This window comes from Denticeps clupeoides, chromosome 20 (assembly GCF_900700375.1).
Source record: "Denticeps clupeoides chromosome 20, fDenClu1.1, whole genome shotgun sequence".
Taxonomy (NCBI): domain Eukaryota; kingdom Metazoa; phylum Chordata; class Actinopteri; order Clupeiformes; family Denticipitidae; genus Denticeps; species Denticeps clupeoides.
In genome coordinates this window covers 1,960,940-1,979,435 of record NC_041726.1, presented here as the reverse complement: position 1 = coordinate 1,979,435, position 18,496 = coordinate 1,960,940, and the positions used below count along the sequence as shown (strand labels likewise).

At 47.2% G+C, this 18,496-nt stretch overlaps 1 protein-coding gene across 3 annotated transcripts in view; it reads left to right on the top strand.

The window, feature by feature from the left end:
- Positions 1-17,105, top strand: part of gatad2b (GATA zinc finger domain containing 2B) — a 30,454-nt gene extending 13,349 nt beyond the window's left edge. For 2 of the 3 annotated variants that reach the window (XM_028964153.1, XM_028964154.1), the window contains exons 2-11: positions 4,877-5,236; positions 8,542-8,671; positions 8,832-8,963; positions 10,731-10,859; positions 11,278-11,448; positions 11,859-12,210; positions 13,570-13,769; positions 15,418-15,528; positions 15,652-15,850; positions 16,165-17,105. In XM_028964153.1, coding sequence (XP_028819986.1) covers positions 4,878-5,236; positions 8,542-8,671; positions 8,832-8,963; positions 10,731-10,859; positions 11,278-11,448; positions 11,859-12,210; positions 13,570-13,769; positions 15,418-15,528; positions 15,652-15,850; positions 16,165-16,301 — 1,920 coding nt within the window. In that variant the 5' untranslated portion in view covers position 4,877 and the 3' untranslated portion in view covers positions 16,302-17,105. Of the gene's footprint in view, positions 1-1,899; positions 1,981-4,876; positions 5,237-8,541; positions 8,672-8,831; positions 8,964-10,730; positions 10,860-11,277; positions 11,449-11,858; positions 12,211-13,569; positions 13,770-15,417; positions 15,529-15,651; positions 15,851-16,164 lie in introns of those variants that run through there. The other variant, XM_028964152.1, reaches the window with a different exon arrangement.
- Positions 17,106-18,496: the final 1,391 nt, after the last annotated feature.

The window sequence follows — 18,496 nt, the reverse complement described above, 5'->3', positions numbered from 1 at the left end:
AGTTACACAGCTTCGTATCAAAAAATTCTTCTCCCCTCTCTTGGTCTAGTAAACTACAACTATCCGAAACCTTTGGTCCAACCAGCTTCTGGCCTCTAATGCCAAAACCTCTCTGGGGGAAAAAGGTCCGCTGTGTTTTTTCGTCTCACATCCAGATGGGCTACTGGCCTACTGAGCCCAGAAAACCGTACTTTTCTAAAATAAAGACGTTATCTCCCCATTATCCTTCGTTATTGCCGCGGGGCAATTTTATTAACCAAGTTTTATGTCTGTTATCTCGCGAGCCGTTTTTTTTCTCCTTCCACAATTCTCCCAAGCTCTACCTTGATAAATCAATTAGCCGGCGCCGTGCTAATTAGATATCTAATTAGTAGCCTCATAATTGTTGCCAATGTAGCATACGAGAGACAGTAAGGGTTTGGGTGGGGGGGGGCGAGTTTCGAGCAATACCTCCCCAATAAGATCTCAGGCCTGCAGAGACTCCCTCTGCCCTGCCCGATTGCCGGCGACATTCACCCCGGGCGACCCGCACTGAAGCTCAGGCTTTACGACTCCAAACCCGGGCATGGCCTCAAATTACCATGAATTATAGTCATTACTCGAAGTCACCGTCATCCCCGGCGATTTGCCTTTGGATAACGAGGCGGCACAATTTATCACGCTGTAACGCTAAACAAACGTCTCCGCCCAGCGAGCTTCTGCCGGTTAGGCCGCTCAAACCACCTGCCGACGGCCGGGCAGCCATTTTAAGAACTCGTTAGACATGTCGGGTGGGTAAAGCCAGATTTTTGGAGGTGGGCCAGGACCCTTCTGTTACATTTTTACCTTTACGGCATTTGCCAGACGTCCTTATCCAGAGTAACTTACAATCAGTAGTTACAGGGACAGACCCCACCCCCCCCCCCCCCCCCCCCCCCCCCCGGAGATACGTTTAGTGTCTTGCTCAGGGACACATTGGTAGTAAGTCGGATTTTAATCTGGGTCTTCTGGTTCATAGGCGATAGTGTTACACGATAGGCTGCCTCCACCCTGGCGGTCAGGCTGCTCGAACCACCTGCCGATAACCAGGCAGCCATTTTAAGGACGTTGGACTCGTTAGACGTGTCAAAGATGCAGGCAGGGTTTAATCGGGTGGGTGGGTAGAGCCGGATTTTGGGAGGTGGGCCAGGAACCCCCTCCCCCGTGGACTGATTCCGTTGTACGCTCGATCTTCGGGCACACTTTGGCGTGCCACTTGTCTTTCTGGCGAGGGATGCGGCACCTCCGGCGGAACGGCTCTGGGAGGTGGGGCGCAGAGCCGCGTCAGCCGGATGGAATCGTCGTGATGGAGATCATGCGTGAAATGAGCCGAGGATTCCGCTCGTAGGAAAAAAAAAAAAACGGCCCAATTATCATCGCCACCATTGCCACGGCATTTATTTTATCATTTTTTTATTTGTCCGGCTTTCGGCCTATTTGCCAAACTCCCTCGGAACTGCTGCGTCTCACCTTACGAGAGCTTTGATACGCGTCTACCAGTCCTTTTTTTTTTTTTTTTTTTAAGGGGGTTGTCCAGGGTCTCGGGGTGCTGCAAGGACTGAGGGACGGAGGAAGACATTTTTGTGCACGCAGTGATCTGATCGACAGGCAGCAGTGGCGTGTGCATAAAGAAAATGGTGTGCGGGCGGGGGGGATGGGCGGACGGGGAATTAAGGGGTTGGCATTATGACAGGGTAGCGTGTCAGGAGAGTGCTGCTGTCTCCTTCTTCTTCTTCTTCTTCTTTTTTTATTTCGTCTTGTTCTCGCTCAGTCTCCTCCCCTTTATCTCCCCCCCCCCCCCCCCCCCCCCCAATCCTCAAAACTACCAAGCGCCTCTTCCCCCTTCTTTTAAAGGCACCGGCCCCATGCAGTAAACTTGCATAAATTACAGCAAAAAAAGAGGAAGCGAGGTATGGCATACCTTTTAACGGGCCCCCGGAAAGTGGGGGAGCGTGTTTATCTGTGAGTTTTTTTTTTTTTTTTTTTTGGTTGGGAGGGGTCATTTACACACAGCTTTGTGGCATGACACAGCCGTGGTAGCACCGCGATGGAGGGGGCTGGGGCACAAAGGGACCCCTTATGTTGGCATGATGGGTGAAGGAACGACGCTTGTGGCTCGTATCTTGTCATCTGCTGGGTCACTTACACAGCGTGTGTGTGTGTGTGTGTGGGGGGGGGGGGGGGGGGGGCACTACAGGCGTTTAGAGAACCCCGGTCCGCCTCGGAGGAAGCCGTTGAGAAGAGGTGGCAGGGAATTTAATCTCCATTTTTAATGTTTTTTTAAAAAATATTTTTTCTGCTTTATTTCCATTCGCGCACAGCGTTCCTCTTCTCCCCCGGCGTCCGTCTCTCTTTCTCTCCTCCGCTCGGCTCCGTCCTTTCTTCTCGTCTCCCCGAGCTGCTGCCACTGCTGCTTTGCTTGGCGAGGCGCCCGAAGGCTCGGAGTCCGCCGCGAAGTGCGTGTGGACTGGGGGGGGGGCGTCGGGGGCGGGGCCAGGCGGCTGGTGGCGCTTCGAGGGAGGGGCGGGTCGAGGAGCAGCTGACTGAAACAGTCATTATATTATGTAAAAGGGGGGGTGAGACTGACGTGCACCACATGGCAACGCGGATTGGCTCTTCTCTGACATTGTTGGTTCTTCTGCACCGGCTCTCTCTCTCTCTCTCTCTCTCTATCCTTCTCCCTCATTCACTGTTTCGCTCTCGCGCGGTGCGTGGCTCAATAAAAACCCGACAACGATGAGCAACCGTCTGAATTGCGGAGATGTTAATAACCTGCCGTTAATACGACTACGACCCTTCTCCGCGCCGCGCCAGGTATCGAGAGATAAAATCCCGGGGCATCCGGCGAGGGCGAAGGGAAGCGCCCGCTCGATCGAGGGGGGCCAATTAAATCCCCGTAGATTACAATTAAGAGCGTCTGCGGGAAGGTGGCACGTTAAAGCGGGGCACACCGAGGTCGCAACTTGTGCGGTTAGCTCCTCAGATCTCTCCTTGACCTTGATTTCTACCGACAGCCCGCAAGCAAACGGGTCTGGAACGGAAACGCCGACGTGGCTTTGCGCTCATTAATTAGTTATGTATCATAAACCAGCAAGTGATGGTTTTTTAAATGTTCCTCGGAGAACCTCCCTTTATGCAGAACGACGGTATTTGGCGGAGTCGTGAAGTCGGGGCGGTCGTTTTTTTTTTTTCTTTTGTAATGTCTCCTTGCGAATGTAAAATGCGTGTGTGTTTTTTTTGGTTCAGTGCGGTGTCGTGGCAGGAAGGTTGGTGCAGTGCAGCCGTCCCCCCCTCACAAAGGAGCCCCGTTTGTCATCCGTTGGATGAGGCCGTGTTCGTCTGTGCCGTGAATACGAATCCGGCCTTAATTGCGATGGCCGTTTTGTTCTTCCGGCCGACGAATCCCACCTGAGGTCGGAGCCGGCGCCTCGAATTAACCCTTAACCCTAGACTGTTCAGCCCGTCCGCATTCGTAAAGCAGAGAAGTGAAGAGGAGTTTCGACTCCGTATCGCATACGTATCACTTTTACGCCTTTTTTACAGCTTTAAACAGCGTGAAGTCTGCTGTTGATGGAATCGCTGCGATTTACTTATATATTTATTTATTCTGCACCAGCAGAGTTAAGAGGTGTGCCGAGGCTCCTGGAGATGATGATGATGATGGTGGTGGAAACATCATCGCTGCGTTGCACCTCAAATTAGCGCTGTTGCCCAGACCCGCCGCGTCCCGGTCCGGAATACAAACGCTCGGCAGCGAACAAAAGCCCGCGCACGACGTCCATCAATTCTCCGTGTTGGGGGTGAAGTTCCCCCCCAGGCCATGAAGGGTCTGCTCGAGCGTGTGTAACCCAGGGAGACGACCCCGCGCGCACATGAGCATCGCACGATTTAACCGAGCCCGTCTTCAGCGGGCCGGTCGGACGCCCGTCCGTTGCTTCAGTCTTGGCGAGATTTTTTTACGACAGTGACTGCATAGCTGCAAAAAATGGCAAGGAGAACATACTAGATGAACCGGTGGACATGAGAATCGACTTCTATTTATGTCTGTTGCCTAATGGTCCATTGCTGCTACATGGGTGGTAGTAGTCTAGTGGTCAACACAGTCGCCAATGAACCAGAAGACCCCGGTTCAAACCCCACTTACTACCATCGTGTCCTTAAACTGGAGTGTCTCCAGCGGGGGGACTGTCCCTGTAACTACTGATTGTAAGACGCTCTGGATAAGGGCGTCTGGTAAATGTAAAATGTAAATGCTATGATGCTTTAAACTTGCAATTGTACAATTGCGGAACAATGCGGTAGATAACTGGCATCAGTCATGCGCTCATATTGTTTTAATTCTCGAAAAATGTGCATAATGCAACTGCAAGGTCACTCCAGCCGGCTTTCGCGGTTTTGAATTATTGAACGGTGCCTAGTTAGCGCTTGTACGAATCGGCTGGACGCTGGACCCTCCTCTCTGTGAAATCATGTACACTCGAGCCCCTTGGCGGCCAGGACTGACGGGCGTGGTACGTCCACAGGGCAACTGCGGAGGCCTCCATCCCAGCATCTGGACGTGGGTAGGGTGCTGAGATACTGCCGAGTTGATTGTCAGGCTTCGGACGTGGGCAAAATTGGCTTGTAATGCAGTTAATTACTCGATTTAAGCGGTAAAAGTCCCCTCTCGTTGGTACGGCCGTTGATGTGCGCAGGCAAATGTTATTACGGCTTTGGGAATGCGGGAAGGATTGATTCAGAGAGGATGAGGGATGCCCCAACCAACTTGAACCCGGGGTATGAACAGAAACGAATGATTTTGGGACCTGTGGTTATAATATATATATGTTTTTTTTGTTTTTTTTCCGCGTTACTGCAGGATGGAGCGGATGACCGAGGAGGCGCTGAGGTTGAACCTGCTGAAGCGGGGCCTGGAGGCGCCTGACGAGAGGGAGGACGCACTGGCCAAAAGGCTCAAGATGGAAGGTCACGAGGCCATGGAGCGCCTCAAGATGCTGGCCCTGCTAAAACGCAAGGACCTGGCCGCCCTGGAAGGGGCGGCGATGGCAGCCGCCATCGGCGAGAGCAAGGGCCCGGGGGCCAGCCATGGGCTGATGGGGGCCGGCACATATGAAGAGAAAATGAATGGAAGCCTTCGTGGTGGGAGCCACGGGGGCCCGAGTAAAAATGGCAAGGAGAACATACTAGATGAACCGGTGGACATGAGTGCAAGGAGGAGGTGAGAACAGAGTTAATTTCAGGGATCGTCTTTTATTTATGTCTGTTGCCTAATGGTCCATTGCTGCGATGATGCTTTAAACTTGCAATTGTACAATGTGGAACAATGCGGTAGATAACTGGCATGCGTTCGTATTGTTTTAATTCTCAAAAAAATTTACTGCAAAAATGAACAGAACAATAAATTACGCTTGTGTTTTAGCGAATGCTGAACATAAGTGAATTTTGGCATTTAGTATTGTGCTGTTTTATCACAGATCACTGCTATGCAGCTATGCGGTCACTGCACGCTATCAAGCACATGAAATATATACAGTACAGGCCAAAAGTCTGGACACCTTCTCATTCTCATGTTTTCTTTATTTTCATGACCATTTACGTTGGTAGATTCTCACTGAAGGCATCAGAACTATGAATGAACACATGTGGAGTTGTGTACTTAACAAAAAAAGGTGAAATAAGTGAAAACATGTTTTATATTCTAGTTTCTTTGCTCTGATTACTGCTTTACACACTCTTGGCATTCTCTCGATTAGCTTCAAGAGGTCGTCACCTGAAATGGTTCTCCAACAGTCTTGAAGGAGTTCCCAGAGGTGTTTAGCACTTGTTGGTCCAGCTCACCCCAAACCATCTGGACTGGGTTCAGGTCCGGTGACTGTGGAGGTCAGGTCTCCACTTTTTGTTAAGTACATAACTCCACATGTGTTCATTCATAGTTTTGATGCCTTCAGTGAGAATCTACCAACGTAAACGGTCATGAAAGTAAAGAATGAGAACAGAGTGTCCAAATGTTTGGCCTATAGTGTATTTCAATAACTTTATGCATAACCTCAAAAAGCCACTCTGCCTTTTTTTTTTTTTTTTTTTTATAACTTGCATTAATGTAAAGATATGACACGCCGCCATAATTCCTGAGACTACTTTCTATTATCTAGACTTGAAGAAGTCAAATAATGAAAAGGGGGGAAAAAATGCTTCTGTCACTCACATTCAAAAATTAGTTCGACTTAATCATAACCCTGAAGCATTTTGATCTTGTAAAAAGAAATGACACTATCAAGTAGGCCGGAGGGACAGAAGACATTTTTATGTGTGTGTTTTTTTTTGTCCCATAGTGAAATTGGTTTAGCCGAGCATTTAATATATTTGGAAGTGATTTTATTTGATTCTGGCAACATTTATTTGCATCCAGTTGTTTATTACTCCTGCAACACCGTGAGTATTTGACAGTATCGTGGATACAAAATCTCTCCCGTTGGGTACCACACTCGCCTATGAACCAGAAGACCCAGGTTCAAACCCCACTTACTACCATCGTGTCCCTGAGCAAGACACTTAACCCCGAGTGTCTCCAGGGGGGGGACTGTCCCTGTAACTACTGATTGTAAGCCGCTCTGGATAAGGGCGTCTGGTAAATGCCGTAAATTTAAATGATGCAACATATTTCTTGATGTATCGAGAGGTGTGAACGCTCATTGGTCTCACGACTTGATTCGATCACGATTATCAATAACTCTATTATTGATTAATCACAATGCAAATATACATCCCGTATATTTTCTGCGTTACTTCACGTGCTGTTTTCAAATTCCAGAGTTTAGGTCTCGTTCAACCTTATGGATGCTTTGATCTGCTACAATGAGCAGAAACGTTCCGTCCGACCTCACCTGACTCAACAAATGCCAGAAATGCGCCTGGTTCAGACGTCCGTGACATCATGTGAGTGCGGACTGAACGCAGACCATTTTTCTGCTTATTGGAGCAAATCGAAAGCCGCTTTCAGACCGAACGTGTGCTGCAGTCGCCACGAGGTTCACGGCGCGCTTGGCACGGGGCTCCGTAGGCTTGGTTTTCTAAACTCCCGATAACGTCGTGTTGTAGACATTATTATATAATCGATTATGTTCTGTGCTGCATCGACGCAAAATAGTCCACGTCTCCATCGCGATGCATCAATTCTAAGATTAGTTTCTACACCCCTACTGTATAACTCCTGTACCTGGGTCAGTCTGTGCCTTTATCGAGTTTGCTAGTCGTGTGATAGGCTGAAGTTACCGGGAAAATTTGGCCATTTTTAAACTGCCTGCGTAGTTGATTTTGGTTTGCAGTGCTTTGTAGGTGAAAATAAAACGGCTAAATGATAACATGCATGTCCTTTTGTTTTGTCACCATTTCTGGCAACAAATTGAGAACCAAGTTGAATAAATTTTTTTTCTGGAACGTGCAAGGAATCAGGGCTGTGCGATTATTGCCATATAAATTTAACCATAGACTGAAGATGGTATTAAATTTAAACCTAACAGTTTGAAAGGGTAACGTGTCCATAGCAAATGCACTGCAACAGGAAGTAAAAATCAGCATGTAGCATAACCGTATACCGTATTGGGGCAGTGGTGGCCTAGCGGTTAAGTAAGTGGCTCCGTAATCACAAGGTTGCCGGTTCGAATCCCGATCCGCCAAGGTGCCACCTTACCGTCCCCACACACTGCTGCCCGGGCGCCTGTCATGGCTGCCCACTGATCTCTCAGGGTGACGGGTTAAATACAGAGGACACGTTTCACCGTGTGCTGACATTTTTTTTTTTTTTCCCCACTTTTTACCATGTAAATCAATATCTGGGCAATTGTACTAAAAGTGGACTTTCTGTCTCACCCATAAGGCCAGTGGAATAGCAAGTATTTTTTTATGACGCGAGTGATCCTATAAACGTTTAGGATTTCCTGTGTTCAGCAGTAGGGTCAAATTTTTCGTGGAAACCCTGCCATGCGCTCTGCACTCTCACCCAAAACCGATGGCTCGTGCTGCTGGTGGGCGTTGTTTCACATGGGCGATGCGACTTTGTCATTTTCGCGAGGAGCACATATTTCTGCAATAGGACGGAATAATCAAAATCTCTCCCTTTGGCCAAATTTAAATCGCATACAGTTTATATCGCGCAGCTTACGTGAAAATTTCCAAACATTTCTGCCATTTACCAGGCGCCCTTATCCAGAACAGTCAGTAGTTACAGGGAATGTCCCCCCCTGGAGACACTCAGGGTTAAGTGTCCTGCTCAGGGACACAATGGTAGTAAGTGGGGTTTGAACCTGGGTCTTCTGGTCCATAGGCGAGTGTGTTACCCACTAGGCTACTACCACCTTATCCAGAGCGACTTACAATCAGTAGTTACAGGGACAGTCCCCCCCCTGGAGACACTCAGAGTTAAGTGTCTTGCTCGGGGAGACTATGGTAGTAAGTGGGGTCTGAAGTGGTGTCAACGCTCGTAGAAGCTTCAGATGTTCACGGCCCCCCTTTCGGCTTTCTCAGTGACGTGGATCGGGAGCGACGCACTCCTTCGCCAGACGTCATCATCCTGTCGGACAACGAAGCGTCGAGCCCGCGGGCCACACCGCGCCCTGAGGAGCGGCAACACCAAGCCAACCTGGAGATGTTCAAGGTGCGAACACAAAGTGAACTGGTTCCTTCCTCAAGTTCAGCTTGGTTCCCATCCAAGCCGTCCTTCACGCTTTAGTCTTGCGATCTTCTGTGACTGTCTGTCTGTTTCTTTTAATGGAAAATCCTTATCTTCTGACCGCGCGTGTGTATGTGCTTCTCAGGGAAAGACGGGCGAAGAGAGGCAGCAGATGATTAAGGCCCTGAGAGAAGAGTTGAGGCTGGAAGAGGCCCGACTGGTCCTGCTGAAGAAACTTCGACAGAGTCAGATGCAGAAAGAGAACGTTGTACAGAAGGTAATTCAACACTCAGACATCACAACAAGACGTTTACGGGCCAGATTGTCCTGGGAATGTTCACTAATGTAACAAGAAAGGACAGTTTGTTCGTTACCTGCATGTTGGGGAGGACGAAGAAACGTCCCACCCAGCCGAGTGTTATTATTTCTAATGCTCGGTAGATGAACTTGAACGATTTACGCACTAAAATAAAAAAAAATAAAAAACACATCTGAAAGTGTGAGTACCCTAGTGCTGCTTTCTGGTCCTGGTGCTCTCAACAACACTACTACATAGAACTCCAATATACTCCAGCACTTTCACTTTCAATCACTCTGGACTCTTTGCACAAACTCACTTTGCACAAATTTTTTTTTTTTTTACTCTTTGCACAATATATATATATATATATATATATATATATATATATATATATATATATATATATATAATTTTTTTATTTTTATTTTATTTTTTTATTTTTATAATTAATACATCTTTATACATTGTCTTTCACTCATTTGCACACCTTCACCCTACCTGTGTTAAAGACATAAAAGTGTAATATTTGGTTATGTTTGCAATATTTTCATATTGGTCTTCATTGTATACTTGCAACATTTGCAATACTGTGGTCTGTAGCAGTCGCTAAAAGCATTTCACTGCATATCATACAGTGTATGACTGTGTATGCGACAAATAAAATTTGATTTTGAATTTGGCTTTTGGGTTTAAGCTCATTTAACACACCCGATTCAACATTTCATCTTGTTACCACACTGTTCTTGAGTGGAGTTGTGTGTGATGGAACATTGAAAATCTAACCTGTGAGGGCTGCTTTTTCTGTACATCCAGGGTTTGTGTCTGTTGTATTGGTGCCTTGGACTGGTGATGCTTGGCTCCAACTGGGATACATGGGTTGATTTGGTGAAAGTATGGACACCAATGCAGGCTTGAAGATGCTTGAATCATTTGTGATTGTGCAGAATGTCATTTGATCCTGTACTCAGTCGCCAGAGCAGTACCATTCAAATTGTTTATTTAGAGCCTTCCTACTTTTCCATGAAACTTTTTTTTTTAATAGAAAATATTACTAAATTAATATGGAATGCTCGCTGACAAAGGTAATGATTTTGCTGATGCACCAGATACTCTGCTAGCCTGAAGAAGGCCAGTTTTGTCTCCCCATACTAAGATGATTGCAAAAGCGGTTTTCTAATAATCAATGAAGCTTTCACAGTGTCAGGCTGGCATTAGTAGACTCAGCGTTCCACTGGAAATCAAGACGTTTATGCAGATATTAATTATCAGCCAATTCCAGGTACCATAGTCATTTTGTGCATTAGCGATGTCTGGGCAGAATTTCTTGAGCGGCTTCGTGTTATTTCGATGCAGATTCGGAACCATACATGTATACCGATGTGCCGGTTCCGACTCGTCCGCACACTCCACTAATGTATATTACTGTTGCTGCAGGTGCTGATTGGGCTTTTTTAGCTTGAAGTGCAGTGGCAGCACTAATATGTCCATAAATAGTGCGGTCAGGTTAGAGCTGCAGAGTGTGTTTCGGAGGGTCGGTGTCCAACACTGTATCACAACTCACTGTTATGTTTGCCCCGGCTCTGTGACATTGAGACGGCCGCTCCAGGTACGTGACCGAGGGCGGCTCCTCAGCGAACCTCGCTCTCTTGCTGGCCTCGGCCCATATTCGTATGCTAATGGCGTCTCGAAAATGAACCTGCTTCTTCCTTTTCGCCCACCCCACCCCAACTCCCTGTCCTCCAGGTGCCGGTGGTCCAAAATGCTGCCTCTTCGGCGCAGCCGTCTACCATTCACAGCTCTCAGGGGCTGAGCAAGCTGCCCGTGCGGCCCGGCCTAAACGCCACCGAGCCCCAAAACCTCCGCACTACACAGGTCTGTGTGTGTGTGTTCGCATTTTTTTTTTGTACCTCATATATTTACGACCTCAGTTCATGAAATGTACATATTTATTGATATGAATTCACATTGGTTCGGGTGAAAGGCTCAGAATAAAAATTCCCGAGAGCGTGTTCTTTTGTTCAGCCTTCCGCCATTAGGTGTGCCTTGGACAGTTTGTTGATCTGGCTTTGTCTTTTTTTTTTTTTCCTCTTTTCCCCCCTCCTCCCTCTCTCTCCTTCCTCCTTATGTATCCAGTCATGCATAAGCAGGTTTCGTTAAGCCTTAATAAGCCTCTGCTGCCACCTAGTGGAAATAACTGCACTGCATTTTTATTTATTTTTTCCCCACAGACTGCATTTGTGACACTCGCTCGTGCGTATTTATTGTGTAATTCTGTTCTGTTGCGTCACAGGGTCACACTGTGATCAGGTCGGCTGCCAGCGCCTCTCTGCCCCCCATAATGATGTCCCAGCGAGTCATTGCCCCCAACCCAGCTCAGCTGCAGGGCCAGAGGTTGCCCTCCAAGCCGGTTATGAGTCGCTCCTCCTCAGGTGGCATGGGGAACGCGGTCAGCTACCAGCAGGTGCAGTTCCTCAAAAAAACCAAAAAAACATGAATACCAGGGTTCGTTTTAAACGTACGGTTTAGACCAGAATCCAAACCTGCAAAAACTGCTCCGAGCATCGTCCACGATGTCACTGATTTTAAATTGTTACACGATTAAAGGGGGTAAAACAATGTGCTTGTGTTCCCCGGCATGCCTTAACGGCGTTACAAGCCCCATCATGTCTGCTTTCTATGATTAGAGGCAGTCGGGGTTTTTTGGGAATCCCCTGGGTCACAGGGGAAAAGACTACAGGCATGCGAATCATCATTTAAAATATAAAAACTTCTAAAATAGTTATGTATAGTTTTTTTTATTTTTATATATATATATATATATATAATTTTTTTTTTTATAACCAAATAATATTTTTCTTTGGTTCAAAACAGGCTACCAGCCAACAGGTGGCGGCCTCTCAGCGGTCCGGCTCGTCCATTTACATGAACCTAGCCCACATGCAGGCGGCGGGAGCAGCGGTCGGGGTGGGTGGGGTAGGCGTTGGAGCGGTCAGCCCCTCCGCCCTGGCCGGCGCCGCCTCCGTGGGGTCCATCGGCGATCAGGCCAGCAGCCAGGCGGCCGCCAAGCTGGCCCTCCGCAAGCAGCTGGAGAAAACCCTGCTGGAGATCCCCCCGCCCAAACCCCCCGCCCCGCTGCTGCACTTCCTGCCCTCCGCTGCCAACAGCGAGTTCATCTACATGGTGGGACTGGAGGAGGTGGTGCAGAGCGTCATCGACAGCCAGGGTGAGCAAAAAAAGACTAATGACATATTCTTTTCCTTTTTATAGGGCTCAGTCTAGACAGATTTGTTATGTGTCTTAGTAACAAAATCCCAAACCCGGACTGTACGCGTACTGGAATCAGTGTCGGCTGTATCGGTCTACTTGAAGAAAACTTTTCTTCAGATTATCCTTTGTTCATATTAGTCCCACAAGTGGGAAATTTTACAATTTTCTGCACAGTCTCAACCAATACGACGCAATAAACAATATCTATTGTAAAAGGTATCACTTTCAAGTACAAGACCCTGTACAACAGACAGTAAAATATACACGAAAATACAGTATACATAAAGCGTAAACATTAATTTGTGTATGGGAAATGCATTTTGTCCAAAGCAGTATTTGACGGTGATGACATAATAGATATCCAGCATAGCTCTGACGTACCCACAACAGATCGTGTTCGTGTCATGTGTCAGTACGAAAATGGGGGTCGTACCCGATCGAATACTTTTTAAATGGAGGTGTGACCCTTCAGCGGTTTCACGATTTACATTTACATTTACAGCATTTACCAGACGCCATTATCCAGAGCGACTTTCAATCAGTAGTTACAGGGACAGTCCCCCCCAGGAGACACTCAGGGTTAAGTGTCCTGCTCAGGGACACAATGGTAGTAAGTGGGGTTTGAACCTGGGTCTGGGTTCATAGGCGAGTGTGTTACCACTAGGCGACTACTACGATACTACCACACACTACCACGATTTGATTTGATTATCTTTTCACAATTTTGTTTTTAGATACGTCAGTGAGATGGTTAGTTTCTCCTACCCGGAGCAACAATTAAAAAAAAAAAACAAAATCCCGCCATTATGACGTAATCGGTAATGTTCTGTACCGCATCGTGATGCATTGATTATAAGATTTATTTCAACAGCCGTACTAACAGGGTAGTTTGACGCGTTAATGTGAACATCAACCTTGACTCGTTCTTCAAACCGCATTCAACACACGCACTCCGACCGCATCCATGTCCATTTTCCTGCTACGTCGTCTGTTTTAAACCCCATGTCCAGAAGCCGGGTACTCGGCATGGCACGCGAAGTGGAGTGAACGATGGTCCACGGTCACGTGAGGACGCCCGGCATGTCTCGAGATACTAGATCCTTCTCGACTCTTCTCCGCTCCGAGACTGACGCTAATACCAGAACTGACCTTTCTGTTTTACGCTAAATCGGCAACATTGTGCTGATGTATTTGGGTTAGGCCGGTCGTCATCACTTTTCTTCTCCAGACACTTTTGGAACTAGGGATAAATTATTATAAGCCGCGTCTGACGCTTCGTTGCTTTTTTTTTTTTTTGCTGAACTGTCCCTTCCAGGCAAGTTCCGTGGCTCGCTCCGCGCGGAACCGTTCTTCTGCGCCCAGTGCAGAACCGACTTCACCCCCCACTGGAAGCAGGAGAAGAGCGGCCGCATCCTCTGTGAGCAGTGCATGACCTCCAACCAGAAGAAGGCCCTCAAGGCCGAGCACACGAACCGGCTCAAGAACGCCTTCGTCAAGGCCCTGCAGCAAGAGCAGGTGAGCTGACCCTCATCAACTCGTCTCAGACCGCTTACGTATGCTGGCCAGCTTATTTATCGTTCTGGAAAATAATTTAGCGTGTTATATTTATCATTCTGGAAAATTACATACAAGGTCTTGGTCAAGTTGGATGAACTCATACTACTTAGGAGTGCTGGGAGCACACAAGTTGAAACCAACCGTTTCTTTTCTTGCCAACGACAACATAACTGCGGATCCGTAATCGGAATGTTGCCACTGAGCGAAGCACCGACCCCACACGCTGCTCCCCGGGCGCCTGTCATGGCCGCCCACTGCTCATCCAAGGGTGACGGGGTTAAATAGGGCAGTGGTGGCCTAGCGGTTAAGGAAGCGGACCCGTAACCAGAAGATTGCTGGTTCGAATCCCGATCCGCCAAGGTACCACTGAGGTGCCACTGAGCAAAGCACCGTCCCCACACACTGCTCCCCGGGCGCCTGTCATGGTGCCCACTGCTCACTCAGGGTGATTGTTAATTGCAGAGGACAAATTTCACTGTGTGCACCGTGTGCTGTGCTGCTGTGTATCACATGTGACAATCACTACACACTTTTGAAATGCAGAGGACACGTTTCACCATGTCACCGTGTGCTGTGCTGCGGTGTCTCACGGTGACAATCACTTCACTTTCACTTTAACTCCGACTGTTTGGGGGAATTGCATAAATGGAATGGTGCTTGTTTTTTATTTTCTGCCACGGGTAATGCAGAGTGATGGGCGCACAATTCAGTTTAGGGGTGTGTGACGTCACCCTATTTGAAGTGAATGTGTAGCGCTCCCGGTCACCCCAGTTACCCCACGCTACCCCATGTGCCACACCAGAGCCTGAAGGTCGTTGTGTCCGAGGAACAGTCACGAGTCGTTCCGGCTTGGATTTGACTGGCAAGCAACACAAATCGACAGCCCGACTATCTTAGTTCGGTGTTGCATGACCCTCAGTCACCCCATGCAAACTTGCCTCAACGTTGAAGTGTGCTTCCATGACACGCCCATATTCAGACGTGACCGACTGATACGCCCACATTCAGCTGTTTGGGGTGGTAGCAGCCTAGCGGGTAACACACTTACTACCATCGTGTCCCTGAGCAAGACACTTAACCCTGAGTGTCTCCAGGGGGGGGACAGTCCCTGTAACTACTGATTAGCTAACCAGATTCCTCCTGCAATTCTGGAGAAACAGAAACGCGGCAAATCCCCTTATCAAATTGGTATAAGGAGCGCTGATCTAACATCGCATGGCCACACGTAGGTCTGTGCATGCATTCGGTACAAAGAGCATGCAAATTTTAGTGGCGAATTGGTTGCTGCAACAAACAAAATACTGGCTCGCCGTACTTTTCTCTGGTAAACAAGCCATTAACCGCGTTATGCATAATAAGTGTCTTTAAGTGCGGCTGCCGGAAAGCACATCAGTCATAATGCGGTGGCGAAGATGCAATCACAGCCTCATGCATATGGTAGGGAAGGCTGCTTAAGCCCATTTAGCGCAGCCCCAGCTTCACCCCGGTAAATTCCGAGGAACGTCTCAGACACGCGCGCAGGTGTGTGTGTGTGTGTAAATATTACATCGGCGTCGGGAGTGGAGGTGTGAATTACCCATCATGCCTTTCCGCCTCTTCCGTGCAGGAGATCGAGCAGCGACTCCAGCAGCAGGCTACTCTCTCCCCGAGCTCGGCCCAGACCGTCACCAGCGTAAGCAAGGCTGAGACCATGATCCGACACCATGCCCTCCGACAGGTACTGTCAGAGGAAAAGGCCGCGGTTTTTATTGACCGTTTTGCGCGATTTCAGAATAAAAAGAGATTAAAATCGGAATCCACAACTTCCGAGCGTTCAATCACGTGAATCCTGCGTCCTCAGGCCCCTCAGCCCCAGGCAGCCGCTCTACAGCGGGGTCTGTCCAGTTCGGCGCGGGGAGTCCTCTCCAACTTCGCCCAGGCCTCCCAGCTGGCCGTGCCCGGCGGGCTGCTGGAGATGACGGGGAAGCGCTGCGGCGTGGGCGGTGGGAGCAGCAGCCGGGCGCACCACGACAGCCGCCGACAGATCTACAACATCCCCGGTGAGCAGCCGTTCAGATTCTCGTCCTGTAAAGGCGAAACATCCCAGACCTATTTCTAGTTTGGTTGCAATTAACTCAATTGCACAATAGCATTTTTCTTATTGTGATGAAGATGACTAGTTTAAGGGCCAAACCTGCTTTCCAAACTAACTAAAGAAATGAAACCTTGCGGGGCCAGATGAGGTTGGCATATCACATCACAGAGGTCACTAAAGTATTATTTAATATTTAATATATTGTGTGTGTCTGTGTGTAAACATGCCCACATAATGGAAGATACCATTTTCTTTTAACCACTGATGCTCTCCTTGCAGGATTGAACATTGCTTATCTCAATCCCGGCGGGGTCGGGGGTCATAAAGCATCCAGCCTAGCGGACCGACAGAGGGAGTACCTGCTGGACATGATCCCTCCGCGGTCCATATCGCAGTCCATCACCGGACAGAAATGAGCTGCGCCAGGATCCCCCGCACCTCCCCCTTCAAACCCCTCACACCCGCCCCGCCCTATCCCAGTTCCCAGCGGCACCTCCAGCTCCACCCCATCGCATGCAGTGCCTGTCCGTGTGCCTACCCAACTAATCCATGAGAACGACACAATCAACCAATCAATAGACACAAAACTGTCAGTGCATCTCGACTTAACTTTCTTACTTACTATAGCAAAGCTCTTTATTGTTATTACTACTTTTATTATCACAACTATAATTATCATTATTGCTTCTGTTACACGTATTATGCTTAATAGTAGATGTAGTATTTTTGTGTCTATATTATTTCTCCCTATTTTATTTTTTAATTTATTTTATTTTTTTAAGAGGGAGGGTGCTAGATTTGAAGGGTCATACATTTTACAGTTTCAACAAGACTGGGGATGCAAATAACGATTTAGTGCTCCGACGTAAAAGAATCAGGCAAGTTTTCACAGACAATCAGATTCAGAAACAATGTTGCAGTTTATTAAAAAAAAAATCAATAAATCAAACATCTTCAGTCCTGTTCGGTACAAATAGGACTCTTTCTTTCTTTTTTTATAAAGAGAGATTAGCCTTCGTGATTCATCGCTTATTTGGCAATATCACCACATCACTGTGGTTTTTTTTGTATGCCTACTCAAGACAACAGTCTGTAGAAATTGATCATATGCAGAAATGGTTACATATTTCCAGATCATATTGCACTTAAAGAAGATATGCAAGCTCTGCATGCCAAAAATCAGCACATCTGACCGTTTTATACGTCTTAAAGTTGCTAAATTGCCCTCGCAACAAGCATTTTTTTTTACGTACGGTGTTTGTGAATCATTGCTGGATGCTTTTTGATATTTTGCTTTTTTTTTTTTTTTTTTTTTTTTCAGTATTAATTCTTAAATTGATATTATTTGCATCCCTTTTCCCTCTTCAGCTTCATCCCCCTCTTTTTTTTTTTTTTTTTTAATTTTGGTTAGATTATTTTTTTCCCACCCCAGATTTGTTAAGTTGGGGCTCCGCCTCCCAGTTTCCCTTAAAAAGGAAGGGAAGTAACCCTTATAAAGGAGGATGCTACTGGGTTCTGCTACAGCCCAAGAAATATGGACCATATTCCATAAATTACACAAACGACAAAGGACAATGATGGACGTTGGATAAGGTGGATGAAAGGCCACCCAGAAGGTTCTAAGAGGAAGAAAGGGCCATGTGTCCATCGAATGTGACGATGGGGGCAGCACGTTTTTCTATCCTTCCCTCCACCTCAAACCGGGGAATTGTCTTCATGTTTCAGATTGATTTGGATATTTATCACTTATCTCTATGCTGTCATCATTGTGTTCCCATGTATTCGGCAAGCTGGACTGAGGAAACTTTGCTATGATTTTTTTTTTTTTTTCTTCTTTTCGATTTAATGCGCCGTCTCTTTGTTCTTTTTTTATTGCTTAATGGTTTGTCTATCTGAAAGATACAAACCACAGGAGACGATAATCATCCGAATAAGAGAGAAGAGAAACTATTCAGATACCTAAATAGAGTATGTATAGCGCTGGTAGAAGGGGATTGACACGGAGGAGATGGATTTATTGACCATGGCAGGAAATGCATGGATCAGGCGTGTTAAAGGCAATGAAAAGCACTTTTCTAGATGGCAGTTGATTATGGTTGAACAGAGGAGTAGAACGTTATGGATGCCATTGTACCGCCCATCAGAGAGTCAGAAAAAAAGGGACTATATTGAACGAAGCTCACCAAATGTTTGAAGGAACCTTCGCATCAACTTTTGCTTTTAAAGGACCACTGACTTTCATTTTTTTCCCTTGATTTGCTTCAAAGTTAATGGTACCTCTCCCATCTTCAGAGCAGGAGCAGACCTGGATGATGGGTATGGGTCCTGCGCATTTCAGCAGTGTTGAGTCATTATGCAGTATTACCAGCAGATCCTGGGAGAACCAGTGGCACGATCCAACCCCTTTCATCTACACAGCTACAGTGGGGTCGTCAAGTGGTGCAACTTTAACTTCCTGGGAGTTTAAGGTGCTTATATGTAAGATCGCCGAAGTATTTTGAACATAGTTGTTTGGATTAATTCAGTCTTATAGTAAAATATTTTTGCATACTCACCATTTAAGCGTTCCTCCAGCATCAGCATGGGGGGCCGTCTCAATCACCATAGGCAA